The sequence below is a fragment of the Mytilus galloprovincialis genome, chromosome 3, assembly GCF_965363235.1.
Source record: "Mytilus galloprovincialis chromosome 3, xbMytGall1.hap1.1, whole genome shotgun sequence".
In the NCBI taxonomy this organism is placed as follows: Eukaryota; Metazoa; Mollusca; class Bivalvia; order Mytilida; family Mytilidae; genus Mytilus; species Mytilus galloprovincialis.
This window is the reverse complement of record NC_134840.1, coordinates 6,314,242-6,335,803: the sequence shown is the minus strand read 5'-3', so window position 1 is coordinate 6,335,803 and position 21,562 is coordinate 6,314,242. Positions and strand designations below refer to the sequence as shown.

General features: G+C 41.0%; 1 protein-coding gene across 3 annotated transcripts in view; it reads right to left on the bottom strand.

Annotated features, from left to right (window-relative positions):
- The window catches only part of LOC143067045 (uncharacterized), a 58,003-nt gene extending 56,482 nt beyond the window's left edge, over positions 1 to 1,521 (bottom strand). For 2 of the 3 annotated variants that reach the window (XM_076240028.1, XM_076240030.1), the window contains exon 1: positions 1,186 to 1,521. In XM_076240028.1, coding sequence (XP_076096143.1) covers positions 1,186 to 1,500 — 315 coding nt within the window. In that variant the 5' untranslated portion in view covers positions 1,501 to 1,521. The remainder of the gene's footprint in view (positions 1 to 1,185) is intronic. The other variant, XM_076240029.1, reaches the window with a different exon arrangement.
- Positions 1,522 to 21,562: the final 20,041 nt, after the last annotated feature.

Genomic DNA, 21,562 nt, shown 5'->3' with positions numbered 1-21,562 from the left:
AGCAATGTGTGCAGCGTTTTTTAATACGACAATATGTCGCATTTTTAATGTGTTATTTTAAATTTATATTTATTTATAAGAAATGATCTAAAAATGCAATTAAAAAAAATGGCAATTTTGAAAAAAATACCCGAAAAAAGAGAAATAACATTCTAAACCAAATTTAAATGTTACTGGTATCTGTGATGACGTTACGAAAGTATATATGTCTCTGGTGTAACAATTCTAGCTGGACAGTGGCATCAGAAGCATTTTAAATTAGGGTTGGAATGTTTTTTCCTTTTTATGCCCCATTTATGAGTATTATGTTTTCTGGTCGGTGCGTTCGTTCGTCCGTCCACCCGCCCGTTCGTCCGTTCGTCTGTCCCGCTTCAGGTTAAAGTTTTTGATCCAGGTTAAAGTTTTTGGTCGAGGTAGTTTTTGATGAAGTTGAAGTCCAATCAACTTGAAACTTAGTACACATGTTCCCTATGATATGAACTTTCTAATTTTTATACCAAATTAGAGATATAACCCCATTTTCACGGTCCACTGAACATAGAAAATGATAGTGCGGATGAGACATTCGTGTACTTGGGACACATTCTTGTTTCAATTGTTATGATTTACGTTTTGGCTTTCGGCCGGATAGTTTTTGTTCTACTAGACTTGTTTTTACAAATATTAACAAACTTTTAGATACAATAACATAATGTTCTCCAAAAGAAAAATAATATATAATTGAATTATATGTACGGAAAAGTTGTTGGAAAGTATGAAATTGTTAAAAAAAATTATTATCAATAAGACTTTTTAACATTAAAACTCTACAAGGTTTAGTCAACTCTGATATCTTATTATCTGAAAATTAAAACAGACACATAGAAAAACTATAATGAAACTATATGAACTATTGGATTATCGATATGTATTATCAGATGTCCACTACTATAATGGACCTCTGGAACTATGAATTAGTCAAATGACGGTAACATTCTGCTTCAGAAGGAACCTGTCTGACCATACAGTTGCCGATTCTTAACATTGCCTACATCTTCTATTGTTTTGTTAGACTCTTGGCGGTTGTTACCCATTCGTATGATGTGTTTGAGCCTTTGATTTTGCCCTTTGATTAGGGACTTTCCTTTTTTTTCCCTCGGAGTTCAGTATTTTTGTGATTTTACTTTTTTTTGTATACCTACTAACCTTGTGAAGTCTGCCAGTTACATCTGCTAGTTGGTCTTTGAGGAGATCTTGCTTTCTCTTACGGTTATCATATAATGGTATATACATCCCCATTGAAATCATTGGTGATTCAGTTTGGTCATGCTCAAATTTCGTAGTGCCGTATGATGAGTTGGTTATCATTTTCGGAGGTTCAAGCATACTCATGTCTAAATACGGCTTATCGTTTATCTTTGAACCTCTCCGTTTGCTTGAAGCAATGTTGGCAGCAGTGTATTTCACTGGCTTTGCTTTTCCAGTTGGTTTGGCTTTTGGAGCGGTCTTCCATACCGACATTTTACTGGAAAACAAAGTTACTATCACGTGATTAGCACAAACGTCTCCAACGTCACAATATGCATATATACCGTAGCCTTACAAGTCTTACATATAAGAAGATGTGGTATGAGTTCCACTGAGACAACTCTGCATCCAAGTCACAATTTGTAAAAGTAAACTATTATAGGTGAAAGTACGGTATGCTCTTGCATCTAATTTCCCGGTTTGATTTTTAAGACTATGATTTTGCCCAGTTAAGGTAGATCATAAGTAAATATTTTTTGAGACAGAATTTTCTTATACTTTGCCAAAATGAAGATTTTACTATGCTCTTTTCAAAAATATAATAAAAAGTATGGGTTACCGTGCTATTTTTTAAGCTATGAGTCGTTGAAAATTGCCTAAATTTGTTTAGATTGTTCATGGAAAAACACATCTGTGTGCATAAAAAAAATCTATGAGATAGAATTTTGAAATAAATTGTGAAAAGATATATAGGTTTTGTAATATATTTAAAGAAAATGAAAAGAAAAAATGGTGTCACCGAAACTTGTTTTCTTGCTACAAGTAAAAAGAACAAATTTCCCTATCAGTCCAGTATAAAAAAAATCTAAAAGAGTTATCCCTTAAGGTAAAACGGTAGTATTTAATTTTCCCAGCATTAGGTTGGCCTTTTGTGTACCCAAGACAGGGCGTAGGAAGTCAACTTAAGAGTGCTTTGATTGGATGTAAGGGTACAATATATTTTTTATTTATCTATGAATAACTGCAGTGTGTATATTTACAATATAAATTTTGAAACCTATTGAAATATTTTCTAGAGAATTATTCGAAAAGACTTGCAAAATTTCATAAATTTGGTGCAAAATGACGGTGGGCATGGATAACATAAACAAGCTCCGTTGGAAGTTGGTCATGATACTATTTGGCTTTAATTTTTAAAACACAATGATAAAGTACTAACACAACATATAACTGTTTTATCCAGGTTTTTATCTTAAAAAGTGGTAAATTTAGAAAATGTTAATATTGTCGCCTTTGGCAGAACAAATAGTACCGTTTTCCCTTAAATGGCTCATTTGAAAAAAATATTCTAAAAGCATAGATTTCCGGGAGTGTGCTAAATGCCGAAAGTTGTTACAACAAAGCATACATCTACTGGTATGAATTTGTTGCCCTGTTCCTGTGCTACAAGTCGATATCAATTTTTTATATGTGGCCCAAATATTATGCCCGCAACGTCTGTCAACCTAAGGTGTGCGTGTTTACGATAACGTTAACAAAATGACACCTCCGCTAACGCTATTGGGTCTAATCGTTTTCTCCGTTTTTTCAAAAATACCGGCGAGTTTATCGGCTGGGCGCAACTTTAGCGTTATTAGTTAGTTGCCCTGGCAGTTTGCTAACTTTCTGCCGCTATTTATAGGGGGTCGCATGTATAGTTTGTCCACAATTCATTAAACGGAAGTGACTTTCCAGACTGTCATAGATTTCCGGGAGTGTGCTAAATGCCGAAAGTTGTTACAACAAAGCATACATCTACTGGTATGAATTTGTTGCCCTGTTCCTGTGCTACAAGTCGATATCAATTTTTTATATGTGGCCCAAATATTATGCCCGCAACGTCTGTCAACCTAAGGTGTGCGTGTTTACGATAACGTTAACAAAATGACACCTCCGCTAACGCTATTGGGTCTAATCGTTTTCTCCGTTTTTTCAAAAATACCGGCGAGTTTATCGGCTGGGCGCAACTTTAGCGTTATTAGTTAGTTGCCCTGGCAGTTTGCTAACTTTCTGCCGCTATTTATAGGGGGTCGCATGTATAGTTTGTCCACAATTCATTAAACGGAAGTGACTTTCCAGACTGTCATAGATTTCCGGGAGTGTGCTAAATGCCGAAAGTTGTTACAACAAAGCATACATCTACTGGTATGAATTTGTTGCCCTGTTCCTGTGCTACAAGTCGATATCAATTTTTTATATGTGGCCCAAATATTATGCCCGCAACGTCTGTCAACCTAAGGTGTGCGTGTTTACGATAACGTTAACAAAATGACACCTCCGCTAACGCTATTGGGTCTAATCGTTTTCTCCGTTTTTTCAAAAATACCGGCGAGTTTATCGGCTGGGCGCAACTTTAGCGTTATTAGTTAGTTGCCCTGGCAGTTTGCTAACTTTCTGCCGCTATTTATAGGGGGTCGCATGTATAGTTTGTCCACAATTCATTAAACGGAAGTGACTTTCCAGACTGTCATAGATTTCCGGGAGTGTGCTAAATGCCGAAAGTTGTTACAACAAAGCATACATCTACTGGTATGAATTTGTTGCCCTGTTCCTGTGCTACAAGTCGATATCAATTTTTTATATGTGGCCCAAATATTATGCCCGCAACGTCTGTCAACCTAAGGTGTGCGTGTTTACGATAACGTTAACAAAATGACACCTCCGCTAACGCTATTGGGTCTAATCGTTTTCTCCGTTTTTTCAAAAATACCGGCGAGTTTATCGGCTGGGCGCAACTTTAGCGTTATTAGTTAGTTGCCCTGGCAGTTTGCTAACTTTCTGCCGCTATTTATAGGGGGTCGCATGTATAGTTTGTCCACAATTCATTAAACGGAAGTGACTTTCCAGACTGTCATAGATTTCCGGGAGTGTGCTAAATGCCGAAAGTTGTTACAACAAAGCATACATCTACTGGTATGAATTTGTTGCCCTGTTCCTGTGCTACAAGTCGATATCAATTTTTTATATGTGGCCCAAATATTATGCCCGCAACGTCTGTCAACCTAAGGTGTGCGTGTTTACGATAACGTTAACAAAATGACACCTCCGCTAACGCTATTGGGTCTAATCGTTTTCTCCGTTTTTTCAAAAATACCGGCGAGTTTATCGGCTGGGCGCAACTTTAGCGTTATTAGTTAGTTGCCCTGGCAGTTTGCTAACTTTCTGCCGCTATTTATAGGGGGTCGCATGTATAGTTTGTCCACAATTCATTAAACGGAAGTGACTTTCCAGACTGTCATAGATTTCCGGGAGTGTGCTAAATGCCGAAAGTTGTTACAACAAAGCATACATCTACTGGTATGAATTTGTTGCCCTGTTCCTGTGCTACAAGTCGATATCAATTTTTTATATGTGGCCCAAATATTATGCCCGCAACGTCTGTCAACCTAAGGTGTGCGTGTTTACGATAACGTTAACAAAATGACACCTCCGCTAACGCTATTGGGTCTAATCGTTTTCTCCGTTTTTTCAAAAATACCGGCGAGTTTATCGGCTGGGCGCAACTTTAGCGTTATTAGTTAGTTGCCCTGGCAGTTTGCTAACTTTCTGCCGCTATTTATAGGGGGTCGCATGTATAGTTTGTCCACAATTCATTAAACGGAAGTGACTTTCCAGACTGTCATAGATTTCCGGGAGTGTGCTAAATGCCGAAAGTTGTTACAACAAAGCATACATCTACTGGTATGAATTTGTTGCCCTGTTCCTGTGCTACAAGTCGATATCAATTTTTTATATGTGGCCCAAATATTATGCCCGCAACGTCTGTCAACCTAAGGTGTGCGTGTTTACGATAACGTTAACAAAATGACACCTCCGCTAACGCTATTGGGTCTAATCGTTTTCTCCGTTTTTTCAAAAATACCGGCGAGTTTATCGGCTGGGCGCAACTTTAGCGTTATTAGTTAGTTGCCCTGGCAGTTTGCTAACTTTCTGCCGCTATTTATAGGGGGTCGCATGTATAGTTTGTCCACAATTCATTAAACGGAAGTGACTTTCCAGACTGTCATAGATTTCCGGGAGTGTGCTAAATGCCGAAAGTTGTTACAACAAAGCATACATCTACTGGTATGAATTTGTTGCCCTGTTCCTGTGCTACAAGTCGATATCAATTTTTTATATGTGGCCCAAATATTATGCCCGCAACGTCTGTCAACCTAAGGTGTGCGTGTTTACGATAACGTTAACAAAATGACACCTCCGCTAACGCTATTGGGTCTAATCGTTTTCTCCGTTTTTTCAAAAATACCGGCGAGTTTATCGGCTGGGCGCAACTTTAGCGTTATTAGTTAGTTGCCCTGGCAGTTTGCTAACTTTCTGCCGCTATTTATAGGGGGTCGCATGTATAGTTTGTCCACAATTCATTAAACGGAAGTGACTTTCCAGACTGTCATAGATTTCCGGGAGTGTGCTAAATGCCGAAAGTTGTTACAACAAAGCATACATCTACTGGTATGAATTTGTTGCCCTGTTCCTGTGCTACAAGTCGATATCAATTTTTTATATGTGGCCCAAATATTATGCCCGCAACGTCTGTCAACCTAAGGTGTGCGTGTTTACGATAACGTTAACAAAATGACACCTCCGCTAACGCTATTGGGTCTAATCGTTTTCTCCGTTTTTTCAAAAATACCGGCGAGTTTATCGGCTGGGCGCAACTTTAGCGTTATTAGTTAGTTGCCCTGGCAGTTTGCTAACTTTCTGCCGCTATTTATAGGGGGTCGCATGTATAGTTTGTCCACAATTCATTAAACGGAAGTGACTTTCCAGACTGTCATAGATTTCCGGGAGTGTGCTAAATGCCGAAAGTTGTTACAACAAAGCATACATCTACTGGTATGAATTTGTTGCCCTGTTCCTGTGCTACAAGTCGATATCAATTTTTTATATGTGGCCCAAATATTATGCCCGCAACGTCTGTCAACCTAAGGTGTGCGTGTTTACGATAACGTTAACAAAATGACACCTCCGCTAACGCTATTGGGTCTAATCGTTTTCTCCGTTTTTTCAAAAATACCGGCGAGTTTATCGGCTGGGCGCAACTTTAGCGTTATTAGTTAGTTGCCCTGGCAGTTTGCTAACTTTCTGCCGCTATTTATAGGGGGTCGCATGTATAGTTTGTCCACAATTCATTAAACGGAAGTGACTTTCCAGACTGTCATAGATTTCCGGGAGTGTGCTAAATGCCGAAAGTTGTTACAACAAAGCATACATCTACTGGTATGAATTTGTTGCCCTGTTCCTGTGCTACAAGTCGATATCAATTTTTTATATGTGGCCCAAATATTATGCCCGCAACGTCTGTCAACCTAAGGTGTGCGTGTTTACGATAACGTTAACAAAATGACACCTCCGCTAACGCTATTGGGTCTAATCGTTTTCTCCGTTTTTTCAAAAATACCGGCGAGTTTATCGGCTGGGCGCAACTTTAGCGTTATTAGTTAGTTGCCCTGGCAGTTTGCTAACTTTCTGCCGCTATTTATAGGGGGTCGCATGTATAGTTTGTCCACAATTCATTAAACGGAAGTGACTTTCCAGACTGTCATAGATTTCCGGGAGTGTGCTAAATGCCGAAAGTTGTTACAACAAAGCATACATCTACTGGTATGAATTTGTTGCCCTGTTCCTGTGCTACAAGTCGATATCAATTTTTTATATGTGGCCCAAATATTATGCCCGCAACGTCTGTCAACCTAAGGTGTGCGTGTTTACGATAACGTTAACAAAATGACACCTCCGCTAACGCTATTGGGTCTAATCGTTTTCTCCGTTTTTTCAAAAATACCGGCGAGTTTATCGGCTGGGCGCAACTTTAGCGTTATTAGTTAGTTGCCCTGGCAGTTTGCTAACTTTCTGCCGCTATTTATAGGGGGTCGCATGTATAGTTTGTCCACAATTCATTAAACGGAAGTGACTTTCCAGACTGTCATAGATTTCCGGGAGTGTGCTAAATGCCGAAAGTTGTTACAACAAAGCATACATCTACTGGTATGAATTTGTTGCCCTGTTCCTGTGCTACAAGTCGATATCAATTTTTTATATGTGGCCCAAATATTATGCCCGCAACGTCTGTCAACCTAAGGTGTGCGTGTTTACGATAACGTTAACAAAATGACACCTCCGCTAACGCTATTGGGTCTAATCGTTTTCTCCGTTTTTTCAAAAATACCGGCGAGTTTATCGGCTGGGCGCAACTTTAGCGTTATTAGTTAGTTGCCCTGGCAGTTTGCTAACTTTCTGCCGCTATTTATAGGGGGTCGCATGTATAGTTTGTCCACAATTCATTAAACGGAAGTGACTTTCCAGACTGTCATAGATTTCCGGGAGTGTGCTAAATGCCGAAAGTTGTTACAACAAAGCATACATCTACTGGTATGAATTTGTTGCCCTGTTCCTGTGCTACAAGTCGATATCAATTTTTTATATGTGGCCCAAATATTATGCCCGCAACGTCTGTCAACCTAAGGTGTGCGTGTTTACGATAACGTTAACAAAATGACACCTCCGCTAACGCTATTGGGTCTAATCGTTTTCTCCGTTTTTTCAAAAATACCGGCGAGTTTATCGGCTGGGCGCAACTTTAGCGTTATTAGTTAGTTGCCCTGGCAGTTTGCTAACTTTCTGCCGCTATTTATAGGGGGTCGCATGTATAGTTTGTCCACAATTCATTAAACGGAAGTGACTTTCCAGACTGTCATAGATTTCCGGGAGTGTGCTAAATGCCGAAAGTTGTTACAACAAAGCATACATCTACTGGTATGAATTTGTTGCCCTGTTCCTGTGCTACAAGTCGATATCAATTTTTTATATGTGGCCCAAATATTATGCCCGCAACGTCTGTCAACCTAAGGTGTGCGTGTTTACGATAACGTTAACAAAATGACACCTCCGCTAACGCTATTGGGTCTAATCGTTTTCTCCGTTTTTTCAAAAATACCGGCGAGTTTATCGGCTGGGCGCAACTTTAGCGTTATTAGTTAGTTGCCCTGGCAGTTTGCTAACTTTCTGCCGCTATTTATAGGGGGTCGCATGTATAGTTTGTCCACAATTCATTAAACGGAAGTGACTTTCCAGACTGTCATAGATTTCCGGGAGTGTGCTAAATGCCGAAAGTTGTTACAACAAAGCATACATCTACTGGTATGAATTTGTTGCCCTGTTCCTGTGCTACAAGTCGATATCAATTTTTTATATGTGGCCCAAATATTATGCCCGCAACGTCTGTCAACCTAAGGTGTGCGTGTTTACGATAACGTTAACAAAATGACACCTCCGCTAACGCTATTGGGTCTAATCGTTTTCTCCGTTTTTTCAAAAATACCGGCGAGTTTATCGGCTGGGCGCAACTTTAGCGTTATTAGTTAGTTGCCCTGGCAGTTTGCTAACTTTCTGCCGCTATTTATAGGGGGTCGCATGTATAGTTTGTCCACAATTCATTAAACGGAAGTGACTTTCCAGACTGTCATAGATTTCCGGGAGTGTGCTAAATGCCGAAAGTTGTTACAACAAAGCATACATCTACTGGTATGAATTTGTTGCCCTGTTCCTGTGCTACAAGTCGATATCAATTTTTTATATGTGGCCCAAATATTATGCCCGCAACGTCTGTCAACCTAAGGTGTGCGTGTTTACGATAACGTTAACAAAATGACACCTCCGCTAACGCTATTGGGTCTAATCGTTTTCTCCGTTTTTTCAAAAATACCGGCGAGTTTATCGGCTGGGCGCAACTTTAGCGTTATTAGTTAGTTGCCCTGGCAGTTTGCTAACTTTCTGCCGCTATTTATAGGGGGTCGCATGTATAGTTTGTCCACAATTCATTAAACGGAAGTGACTTTCCAGACTGTCATAGATTTCCGGGAGTGTGCTAAATGCCGAAAGTTGTTACAACAAAGCATACATCTACTGGTATGAATTTGTTGCCCTGTTCCTGTGCTACAAGTCGATATCAATTTTTTATATGTGGCCCAAATATTATGCCCGCAACGTCTGTCAACCTAAGGTGTGCGTGTTTACGATAACGTTAACAAAATGACACCTCCGCTAACGCTATTGGGTCTAATCGTTTTCTCCGTTTTTTCAAAAATACCGGCGAGTTTATCGGCTGGGCGCAACTTTAGCGTTATTAGTTAGTTGCCCTGGCAGTTTGCTAACTTTCTGCCGCTATTTATAGGGGGTCGCATGTATAGTTTGTCCACAATTCATTAAACGGAAGTGACTTTCCAGACTGTCATAGATTTCCGGGAGTGTGCTAAATGCCGAAAGTTGTTACAACAAAGCATACATCTACTGGTATGAATTTGTTGCCCTGTTCCTGTGCTACAAGTCGATATCAATTTTTTATATGTGGCCCAAATATTATGCCCGCAACGTCTGTCAACCTAAGGTGTGCGTGTTTACGATAACGTTAACAAAATGACACCTCCGCTAACGCTATTGGGTCTAATCGTTTTCTCCGTTTTTTCAAAAATACCGGCGAGTTTATCGGCTGGGCGCAACTTTAGCGTTATTAGTTAGTTGCCCTGGCAGTTTGCTAACTTTCTGCCGCTATTTATAGGGGGTCGCATGTATAGTTTGTCCACAATTCATTAAACGGAAGTGACTTTCCAGACTGTCATAGATTTCCGGGAGTGTGCTAAATGCCGAAAGTTGTTACAACAAAGCATACATCTACTGGTATGAATTTGTTGCCCTGTTCCTGTGCTACAAGTCGATATCAATTTTTTATATGTGGCCCAAATATTATGCCCGCAACGTCTGTCAACCTAAGGTGTGCGTGTTTACGATAACGTTAACAAAATGACACCTCCGCTAACGCTATTGGGTCTAATCGTTTTCTCCGTTTTTTCAAAAATACCGGCGAGTTTATCGGCTGGGCGCAACTTTAGCGTTATTAGTTAGTTGCCCTGGCAGTTTGCTAACTTTCTGCCGCTATTTATAGGGGGTCGCATGTATAGTTTGTCCACAATTCATTAAACGGAAGTGACTTTCCAGACTGTCATAGATTTCCGGGAGTGTGCTAAATGCCGAAAGTTGTTACAACAAAGCATACATCTACTGGTATGAATTTGTTGCCCTGTTCCTGTGCTACAAGTCGATATCAATTTTTTATATGTGGCCCAAATATTATGCCCGCAACGTCTGTCAACCTAAGGTGTGCGTGTTTACGATAACGTTAACAAAATGACACCTCCGCTAACGCTATTGGGTCTAATCGTTTTCTCCGTTTTTTCAAAAATACCGGCGAGTTTATCGGCTGGGCGCAACTTTAGCGTTATTAGTTAGTTGCCCTGGCAGTTTGCTAACTTTCTGCCGCTATTTATAGGGGGTCGCATGTATAGTTTGTCCACAATTCATTAAACGGAAGTGACTTTCCAGACTGTCATAGATTTCCGGGAGTGTGCTAAATGCCGAAAGTTGTTACAACAAAGCATACATCTACTGGTATGAATTTGTTGCCCTGTTCCTGTGCTACAAGTCGATATCAATTTTTTATATGTGGCCCAAATATTATGCCCGCAACGTCTGTCAACCTAAGGTGTGCGTGTTTACGATAACGTTAACAAAATGACACCTCCGCTAACGCTATTGGGTCTAATCGTTTTCTCCGTTTTTTCAAAAATACCGGCGAGTTTATCGGCTGGGCGCAACTTTAGCGTTATTAGTTAGTTGCCCTGGCAGTTTGCTAACTTTCTGCCGCTATTTATAGGGGGTCGCATGTATAGTTTGTCCACAATTCATTAAACGGAAGTGACTTTCCAGACTGTCATAGATTTCCGGGAGTGTGCTAAATGCCGAAAGTTGTTACAACAAAGCATACATCTACTGGTATGAATTTGTTGCCCTGTTCCTGTGCTACAAGTCGATATCAATTTTTTATATGTGGCCCAAATATTATGCCCGCAACGTCTGTCAACCTAAGGTGTGCGTGTTTACGATAACGTTAACAAAATGACACCTCCGCTAACGCTATTGGGTCTAATCGTTTTCTCCGTTTTTTCAAAAATACCGGCGAGTTTATCGGCTGGGCGCAACTTTAGCGTTATTAGTTAGTTGCCCTGGCAGTTTGCTAACTTTCTGCCGCTATTTATAGGGGGTCGCATGTATAGTTTGTCCACAATTCATTAAACGGAAGTGACTTTCCAGACTGTCATAGATTTCCGGGAGTGTGCTAAATGCCGAAAGTTGTTACAACAAAGCATACATCTACTGGTATGAATTTGTTGCCCTGTTCCTGTGCTACAAGTCGATATCAATTTTTTATATGTGGCCCAAATATTATGCCCGCAACGTCTGTCAACCTAAGGTGTGCGTGTTTACGATAACGTTAACAAAATGACACCTCCGCTAACGCTATTGGGTCTAATCGTTTTCTCCGTTTTTTCAAAAATACCGGCGAGTTTATCGGCTGGGCGCAACTTTAGCGTTATTAGTTAGTTGCCCTGGCAGTTTGCTAACTTTCTGCCGCTATTTATAGGGGGTCGCATGTATAGTTTGTCCACAATTCATTAAACGGAAGTGACTTTCCAGACTGTCATAGATTTCCGGGAGTGTGCTAAATGCCGAAAGTTGTTACAACAAAGCATACATCTACTGGTATGAATTTGTTGCCCTGTTCCTGTGCTACAAGTCGATATCAATTTTTTATATGTGGCCCAAATATTATGCCCGCAACGTCTGTCAACCTAAGGTGTGCGTGTTTACGATAACGTTAACAAAATGACACCTCCGCTAACGCTATTGGGTCTAATCGTTTTCTCCGTTTTTTCAAAAATACCGGCGAGTTTATCGGCTGGGCGCAACTTTAGCGTTATTAGTTAGTTGCCCTGGCAGTTTGCTAACTTTCTGCCGCTATTTATAGGGGGTCGCATGTATAGTTTGTCCACAATTCATTAAACGGAAGTGACTTTCCAGACTGTCATAGATTTCCGGGAGTGTGCTAAATGCCGAAAGTTGTTACAACAAAGCATACATCTACTGGTATGAATTTGTTGCCCTGTTCCTGTGCTACAAGTCGATATCAATTTTTTATATGTGGCCCAAATATTATGCCCGCAACGTCTGTCAACCTAAGGTGTGCGTGTTTACGATAACGTTAACAAAATGACACCTCCGCTAACGCTATTGGGTCTAATCGTTTTCTCCGTTTTTTCAAAAATACCGGCGAGTTTATCGGCTGGGCGCAACTTTAGCGTTATTAGTTAGTTGCCCTGGCAGTTTGCTAACTTTCTGCCGCTATTTATAGGGGGTCGCATGTATAGTTTGTCCACAATTCATTAAACGGAAGTGACTTTCCAGACTGTCATAGATTTCCGGGAGTGTGCTAAATGCCGAAAGTTGTTACAACAAAGCATACATCTACTGGTATGAATTTGTTGCCCTGTTCCTGTGCTACAAGTCGATATCAATTTTTTATATGTGGCCCAAATATTATGCCCGCAACGTCTGTCAACCTAAGGTGTGCGTGTTTACGATAACGTTAACAAAATGACACCTCCGCTAACGCTATTGGGTCTAATCGTTTTCTCCGTTTTTTCAAAAATACCGGCGAGTTTATCGGCTGGGCGCAACTTTAGCGTTATTAGTTAGTTGCCCTGGCAGTTTGCTAACTTTCTGCCGCTATTTATAGGGGGTCGCATGTATAGTTTGTCCACAATTCATTAAACGGAAGTGACTTTCCAGACTGTCATAGATTTCCGGGAGTGTGCTAAATGCCGAAAGTTGTTACAACAAAGCATACATCTACTGGTATGAATTTGTTGCCCTGTTCCTGTGCTACAAGTCGATATCAATTTTTTATATGTGGCCCAAATATTATGCCCGCAACGTCTGTCAACCTAAGGTGTGCGTGTTTACGATAACGTTAACAAAATGACACCTCCGCTAACGCTATTGGGTCTAATCGTTTTCTCCGTTTTTTCAAAAATACCGGCGAGTTTATCGGCTGGGCGCAACTTTAGCGTTATTAGTTAGTTGCCCTGGCAGTTTGCTAACTTTCTGCCGCTATTTATAGGGGGTCGCATGTATAGTTTGTCCACAATTCATTAAACGGAAGTGACTTTCCAGACTGTCATAGATTTCCGGGAGTGTGCTAAATGCCGAAAGTTGTTACAACAAAGCATACATCTACTGGTATGAATTTGTTGCCCTGTTCCTGTGCTACAAGTCGATATCAATTTTTTATATGTGGCCCAAATATTATGCCCGCAACGTCTGTCAACCTAAGGTGTGCGTGTTTACGATAACGTTAACAAAATGACACCTCCGCTAACGCTATTGGGTCTAATCGTTTTCTCCGTTTTTTCAAAAATACCGGCGAGTTTATCGGCTGGGCGCAACTTTAGCGTTATTAGTTAGTTGCCCTGGCAGTTTGCTAACTTTCTGCCGCTATTTATAGGGGGTCGCATGTATAGTTTGTCCACAATTCATTAAACGGAAGTGACTTTCCAGACTGTCATAGATTTCCGGGAGTGTGCTAAATGCCGAAAGTTGTTACAACAAAGCATACATCTACTGGTATGAATTTGTTGCCCTGTTCCTGTGCTACAAGTCGATATCAATTTTTTATATGTGGCCCAAATATTATGCCCGCAACGTCTGTCAACCTAAGGTGTGCGTGTTTACGATAACGTTAACAAAATGACACCTCCGCTAACGCTATTGGGTCTAATCGTTTTCTCCGTTTTTTCAAAAATACCGGCGAGTTTATCGGCTGGGCGCAACTTTAGCGTTATTAGTTAGTTGCCCTGGCAGTTTGCTAACTTTCTGCCGCTATTTATAGGGGGTCGCATGTATAGTTTGTCCACAATTCATTAAACGGAAGTGACTTTCCAGACTGTCATAGATTTCCGGGAGTGTGCTAAATGCCGAAAGTTGTTACAACAAAGCATACATCTACTGGTATGAATTTGTTGCCCTGTTCCTGTGCTACAAGTCGATATCAATTTTTTATATGTGGCCCAAATATTATGCCCGCAACGTCTGTCAACCTAAGGTGTGCGTGTTTACGATAACGTTAACAAAATGACACCTCCGCTAACGCTATTGGGTCTAATCGTTTTCTCCGTTTTTTCAAAAATACCGGCGAGTTTATCGGCTGGGCGCAACTTTAGCGTTATTAGTTAGTTGCCCTGGCAGTTTGCTAACTTTCTGCCGCTATTTATAGGGGGTCGCATGTATAGTTTGTCCACAATTCATTAAACGGAAGTGACTTTCCAGACTGTCATAGATTTCCGGGAGTGTGCTAAATGCCGAAAGTTGTTACAACAAAGCATACATCTACTGGTATGAATTTGTTGCCCTGTTCCTGTGCTACAAGTCGATATCAATTTTTTATATGTGGCCCAAATATTATGCCCGCAACGTCTGTCAACCTAAGGTGTGCGTGTTTACGATAACGTTAACAAAATGACACCTCCGCTAACGCTATTGGGTCTAATCGTTTTCTCCGTTTTTTCAAAAATACCGGCGAGTTTATCGGCTGGGCGCAACTTTAGCGTTATTAGTTAGTTGCCCTGGCAGTTTGCTAACTTTCTGCCGCTATTTATAGGGGGTCGCATGTATAGTTTGTCCACAATTCATTAAACGGAAGTGACTTTCCAGACTGTCATAGATTTCCGGGAGTGTGCTAAATGCCGAAAGTTGTTACAACAAAGCATACATCTACTGGTATGAATTTGTTGCCCTGTTCCTGTGCTACAAGTCGATATCAATTTTTTATATGTGGCCCAAATATTATGCCCGCAACGTCTGTCAACCTAAGGTGTGCGTGTTTACGATAACGTTAACAAAATGACACCTCCGCTAACGCTATTGGGTCTAATCGTTTTCTCCGTTTTTTCAAAAATACCGGCGAGTTTATCGGCTGGGCGCAACTTTAGCGTTATTAGTTAGTTGCCCTGGCAGTTTGCTAACTTTCTGCCGCTATTTATAGGGGGTCGCATGTATAGTTTGTCCACAATTCATTAAACGGAAGTGACTTTCCAGACTGTCATAGATTTCCGGGAGTGTGCTAAATGCCGAAAGTTGTTACAACAAAGCATACATCTACTGGTATGAATTTGTTGCCCTGTTCCTGTGCTACAAGTCGATATCAATTTTTTATATGTGGCCCAAATATTATGCCCGCAACGTCTGTCAACCTAAGGTGTGCGTGTTTACGATAACGTTAACAAAATGACACCTCCGCTAACGCTATTGGGTCTAATCGTTTTCTCCGTTTTTTCAAAAATACCGGCGAGTTTATCGGCTGGGCGCAACTTTAGCGTTATTAGTTAGTTGCCCTGGCAGTTTGCTAACTTTCTGCCGCTATTTATAGGGGGTCGCATGTATAGTTTGTCCACAATTCATTAAACGGAAGTGACTTTCCAGACTGTCATAGATTTCCGGGAGTGTGCTAAATGCCGAAAGTTGTTACAACAAAGCATACATCTACTGGTATGAATTTGTTGCCCTGTTCCTGTGCTACAAGTCGATATCAATTTTTTATATGTGGCCCAAATATTATGCCCGCAACGTCTGTCAACCTAAGGTGTGCGTGTTTACGATAACGTTAACAAAATGACACCTCCGCTAACGCTATTGGGTCTAATCGTTTTCTCCGTTTTTTCAAAAATACCGGCGAGTTTATCGGCTGGGCGCAACTTTAGCGTTATTAGTTAGTTGCCCTGGCAGTTTGCTAACTTTCTGCCGCTATTTATAGGGGGTCGCATGTATAGTTTGTCCACAATTCATTAAACGGAAGTGACTTTCCAGACTGTCATAGATTTCCGGGAGTGTGCTAAATGCCGAAAGTTGTTACAACAAAGCATACATCTACTGGTATGAATTTGTTGCCCTGTTCCTGTGCTACAAGTCGATATCAATTTTTTATATGTGGCCCAAATATTATGCCCGCAACGTCTGTCAACCTAAGGTGTGCGTGTTTACGATAACGTTAACAAAATGACACCTCCGCTAACGCTATTGGGTCTAATCGTTTTCTCCGTTTTTTCAAAAATACCGGCGAGTTTATCGGCTGGGCGCAACTTTAGCGTTATTAGTTAGTTGCCCTGGCAGTTTGCTAACTTTCTGCCGCTATTTATAGGGGGTCGCATGTATAGTTTGTCCACAATTCATTAAACGGAAGTGACTTTCCAGACTGTCATAGATTTCCGGGAGTGTGCTAAATGCCGAAAGTTGTTACAACAAAGCATACATCTACTGGTATGAATTTGTTGCCCTGTTCCTGTGCTACAAGTCGATATCAATTTTTTATATGTGGCCCAAATATTATGCCCGCAACGTCTGTCAACCTAAGGTGTGCGTGTTTACGATAACGTTAACAAAATGACACCTCCGCTAACGCTATTGGGTCTAATCGTTTTCTCCGTTTTTTCAAAAATACCGGCGAGTTTATCGGCTGGGCGCAACTTTAGCGTTATTAGTTAGTTGCCCTGGCAGTTTGCTAACTTTCTGCCGCTATTTATAGGGGGTCGCATGTATAGTTTGTCCACAATTCATTAAACGGAAGTGACTTTCCAGACTGTCATAGATTTCCGGGAGTGTGCTAAATGCCGAAAGTTGTTACAACAAAGCATACATCTACTGGTATGAATTTGTTGCCCTGTTCCTGTGCTACAAGTCGATATCAATTTTTTATATGTGGCCCAAATATTATGCCCGCAACGTCTGTCAACCTAAGGTGTGCGTGTTTACGATAACGTTAACAAAATGACACCTCCGCTAACGCTATTGGGTCTAATCGTTTTCTCCGTTTTTTCAAAAATACCGGCGAGTTTATCGGCTGGGCGCAACTTTAGCGTTATTAGTTAGTTGCCCTGGCAGTTTGCTAACTTTCTGCCGCTATTTATAGGGGGTCGCATGTATAGTTTGTCCACAATTCATTAAACGGAAGTGACTTTCCAGACTGTCATAGATTTCCGGGAGTGTGCTAAATGCCGAAAGTTGTTACAACAAAGCATACATCTACTGGTATGAATTTGTTGCCCTGTTCCTGTGCTACAAGTCGATATCAATTTTTTATATGTGGCCCAAATATTATGCCCGCAACGTCTGTCAACCTAAGGTGTGCGTGTTTACGATAACGTTAACAAAATGACACCTCCGCTAACGCTATTGGGTCTAATCGTTTTCTCCGTTTTTTCAAAAATACCGGCGAGTTTATCGGCTGGGCGCAACTTTAGCGTTATTAGTTAGTTGCCCTGGCAGTTTGCTAACTTTCTGCCGCTATTTATAGGGGGTCGCATGTATAGTTTGTCCACAATTCATTAAACGGAAGTGACTTTCCAGACTGTCATAGATTTCCGGGAGTGTGCTAAATGCCGAAAGTTGTTACAACAAAGCATACATCTACTGGTATGAATTTGTTGCCCTGTTCCTGTGCTACAAGTCGATATCAATTTTTTATATGTGGCCCAAATATTATGCCCGCAACGTCTGTCAACCTAAGGTGTGCGTGTTTACGATAACGTTAACAAAATGACACCTCCGCTAACGCTATTGGGTCTAATCGTTTTCTCCGTTTTTTCAAAAATACCGGCGAGTTTATCGGCTGGGCGCAACTTTAGCGTTATTAGTTAGTTGCCCTGGCAGTTTGCTAACTTTCTGCCGCTATTTATAGGGGGTCGCATGTATAGTTTGTCCACAATTCATTAAACGGAAGTGACTTTCCAGACTGTCATAGATTTCCGGGAGTGTGCTAAATGCCGAAAGTTGTTACAACAAAGCATACATCTACTGGTATGAATTTGTTGCCCTGTTCCTGTGCTACAAGTCGATATCAATTTTTTATATGTGGCCCAAATATTATGCCCGCAACGTCTGTCAACCTAAGGTGTGCGTGTTTACGATAACGTTAACAAAATGACACCTCCGCTAACGCTATTGGGTCTAATCGTTTTCTCCGTTTTTTCAAAAATACCGGCGAGTTTATCGGCTGGGCGCAACTTTAGCGTTATTAGTTAGTTGCCCTGGCAGTTTGCTAACTTTCTGCCGCTATTTATAGGGGGTCGCATGTATAGTTTGTCCACAATTCATTAAACGGAAGTGACTTTCCAGACTGTCATAGATTTCCGGGAGTGTGCTAAATGCCGAAAGTTGTTACAACAAAGCATACATCTACTGGTATGAATTTGTTGCCCTGTTCCTGTGCTACAAGTCGATATCAATTTTTTATATGTGGCCCAAATATTATGCCCGCAACGTCTGTCAACCTAAGGTGTGCGTGTTTACGATAACGTTAACAAAATGACACCTCCGCTAACGCTATTGGGTCTAATCGTTTTCTCCGTTTTTTCAAAAATACCGGCGAGTTTATCGGCTGGGCGCAACTTTAGCGTTATTAGTTAGTTGCCCTGGCAGTTTGCTAACTTTCTGCCGCTATTTATAGGGGGTCGCATGTATAGTTTGTCCACAATTCATTAAACGGAAGTGACTTTCCAGACTGTCATAGATTTCCGGGAGTGTGCTAAATGCCGAAAGTTGTTACAACAAAGCATACATCTACTGGTATGAATTTGTTGCCCTGTTCCTGTGCTACAAGTCGATATCAATTTTTTATATGTGGCCCAAATATTATGCCCGCAACGTCTGTCAACCTAAGGTGTGCGTGTTTACGATAACGTTAACAAAATGACACCTCCGCTAACGCTATTGGGTCTAATCGTTTTCTCCGTTTTTTCAAAAATACCGGCGAGTTTATCGGCTGGGCGCAACTTTAGCGTTATTAGTTAGTTGCCCTGGCAGTTTGCTAACTTTCTGCCGCTATTTATAGGGGGTCGCATGTATAGTTTGTCCACAATTCATTAAACGGAAGTGACTTTCCAGACTGTCATAGATTTCCGGGAGTGTGCTAAATGCCGAAAGTTGTTACAACAAAGCATACATCTACTGGTATGAATTTGTTGCCCTGTTCCTGTGCTACAAGTCGATATCAATTTTTTATATGTGGCCCAAATATTATGCCCGCAACGTCTGTCAACCTAAGGTGTGCGTGTTTACGATAACGTTAACAAAATGACACCTCCGCTAACGCTATTGGGTCTAATCGTTTTCTCCGTTTTTTCAAAAATACCGGCGAGTTTATCGGCTGGGCGCAACTTTAGCGTTATTAGTTAGTTGCCCTGGCAGTTTGCTAACTTTCTGCCGCTATTTATAGGGGGTCGCATGTATAGTTTGTCCACAATTCATTAAACGGAAGTGACTTTCCAGACTGTCATAGATTTCCGGGAGTGTGCTAAATGCCGAAAGTTGTTACAACAAAGCATACATCTACTGGTATGAATTTGTTGCCCTGTTCCTGTGCTACAAGTCGATATCAATTTTTTATATGTGGCCCAAATATTATGCCCGCAACGTCTGTCAACCTAAGGTGTGCGTGTTTACGATAACGTTAACAAAATGACACCTCCGCTAACGCTATTGGGTCTAATCGTTTTCTCCGTTTTTTCAAAAATACCGGCGAGTTTATCGGCTGGGCGCAACTTTAGCGTTATTAGTTAGTTGCCCTGGCAGTTTGCTAACTTTCTGCCGCTATTTATAGGGGGTCGCATGTATAGTTTGTCCACAATTCATTAAACGGAAGTGACTTTCCAGACTGTCATAGATTTCCGGGAGTGTGCTAAATGCCGAAAGTTGTTACAACAAAGCATACATCTACTGGTATGAATTTGTTGCCCTGTTCCTGTGCTACAAGTCGATATCAATTTTTTATATGTGGCCCAAATATTATGCCCGCAACGTCTGTCAACCTAAGGTGTGCGTGTTTACGATAACGTTAACAAAATGACACCTCCGCTAACGCTATTGGGTCTAATCGTTTTCTCCGTTTTTTCAAAAATACCGGCGAGTTTATCGGCTGGGCGCAACTTTAGCGTTATTAGTTAGTTGCCCTGGCAGTTTGCTAACTTTCTGCCGCTATTTATAGGGGGTCGCATGTATAGTTTGTCCACAATTCATTAAACGGAAGTGACTTTCCAGACTGTCATAGATTTCCGGGAGTGTGCTAAATGCCGAAAGTTGTTACAACAAAGCATACATCTACTGGTATGAATTTGTTGCCCTGTTCCTGTGCTACAAGTCGATATCAATTTTTTATATGTGGCCCAAATATTATGCCCGCAACGTCTGTCAACCTAAGGTGTGCGTGTTTACGATAACGTTAACAAAATGACACCTCCGCTAACGCTATTGGGTCTAATCGTTTTCTCCGTTTTTTCAAAAATACCGGCGAGTTTATCGGCTGGGCGCAACTTTAGCGTTATTAGTTAGTTGCCCTGGCAGTTTGCTAACTTTCTGCCGCTATTTATAGGGGGTCGCATGTATAGTTTGTCCACAATTCATTAAACGGAAGTGACTTTCCAGACTGTCATAGATTTCCGGGAGTGTGCTAAATGCCGAAAGTTGTTACAACAAAGCATACATCTACTGGTATGAATTTGTTGCCCTGTTCCTGTGCTACAAGTCGATATCAATTTTTTATATGTGGCCCAAATATTATGCCCGCAACGTCTGTCAACCTAAGGTGTGCGTGTTTACGATAACGTTAACAAAATGACACCTCCGCTAACGCTATTGGGTCTAATCGTTTTCTCCGTTTTTTCAAAAATACCGGCGAGTTTATCGGCTGGGCGCAACTTTAGCGTTATTAGTTAGTTGCCCTGGCAGTTTGCTAACTTTCTGCCGCTATTTATAGGGGGTCGCATGTATAGTTTGTCCACAATTCATTAAACGGAAGTGACTTTCCAGACTGTCATAGATTTCCGGGAGTGTGCTAAATGCCGAAAGTTGTTACAACAAAGCATACATCTACTGGTATGAATTTGTTGCCCTGTTCCTGTGCTACAAGTCGATATCAATTTTTTATATGTGGCCCAAATATTATGCCCGCAACGTCTGTCAACCTAAGGTGTGCGTGTTTACGATAACGTTAACAAAATGACACCTCCGCTAACGCTATTGGGTCTAATCGTTTTCTCCGTTTTTTCAAAAATACCGGCGAGTTTATCGGCTGGGCGCAACTTTAGCGTTATTAGTTAGTTGCCCTGGCAGTTTGCTAACTTTCTGCCGCTATTTATAGGGGGTCGCATGTATAGTTTGTCCACAATTCATTAAACGGAAGTGACTTTCCAGACTGTCATAGATTTCCGGGAGTGTGCTAAATGCCGAAAGTTGTTACAACAAAGCATACATCTACTGGTATGAATTTGTTGCCCTGTTCCTGTGCTACAAGTCGATATCAATTTTTTATATGTGGCCCAAATATTATGCCCGCAACGTCTGTCAACCTAAGGTGTGCGTG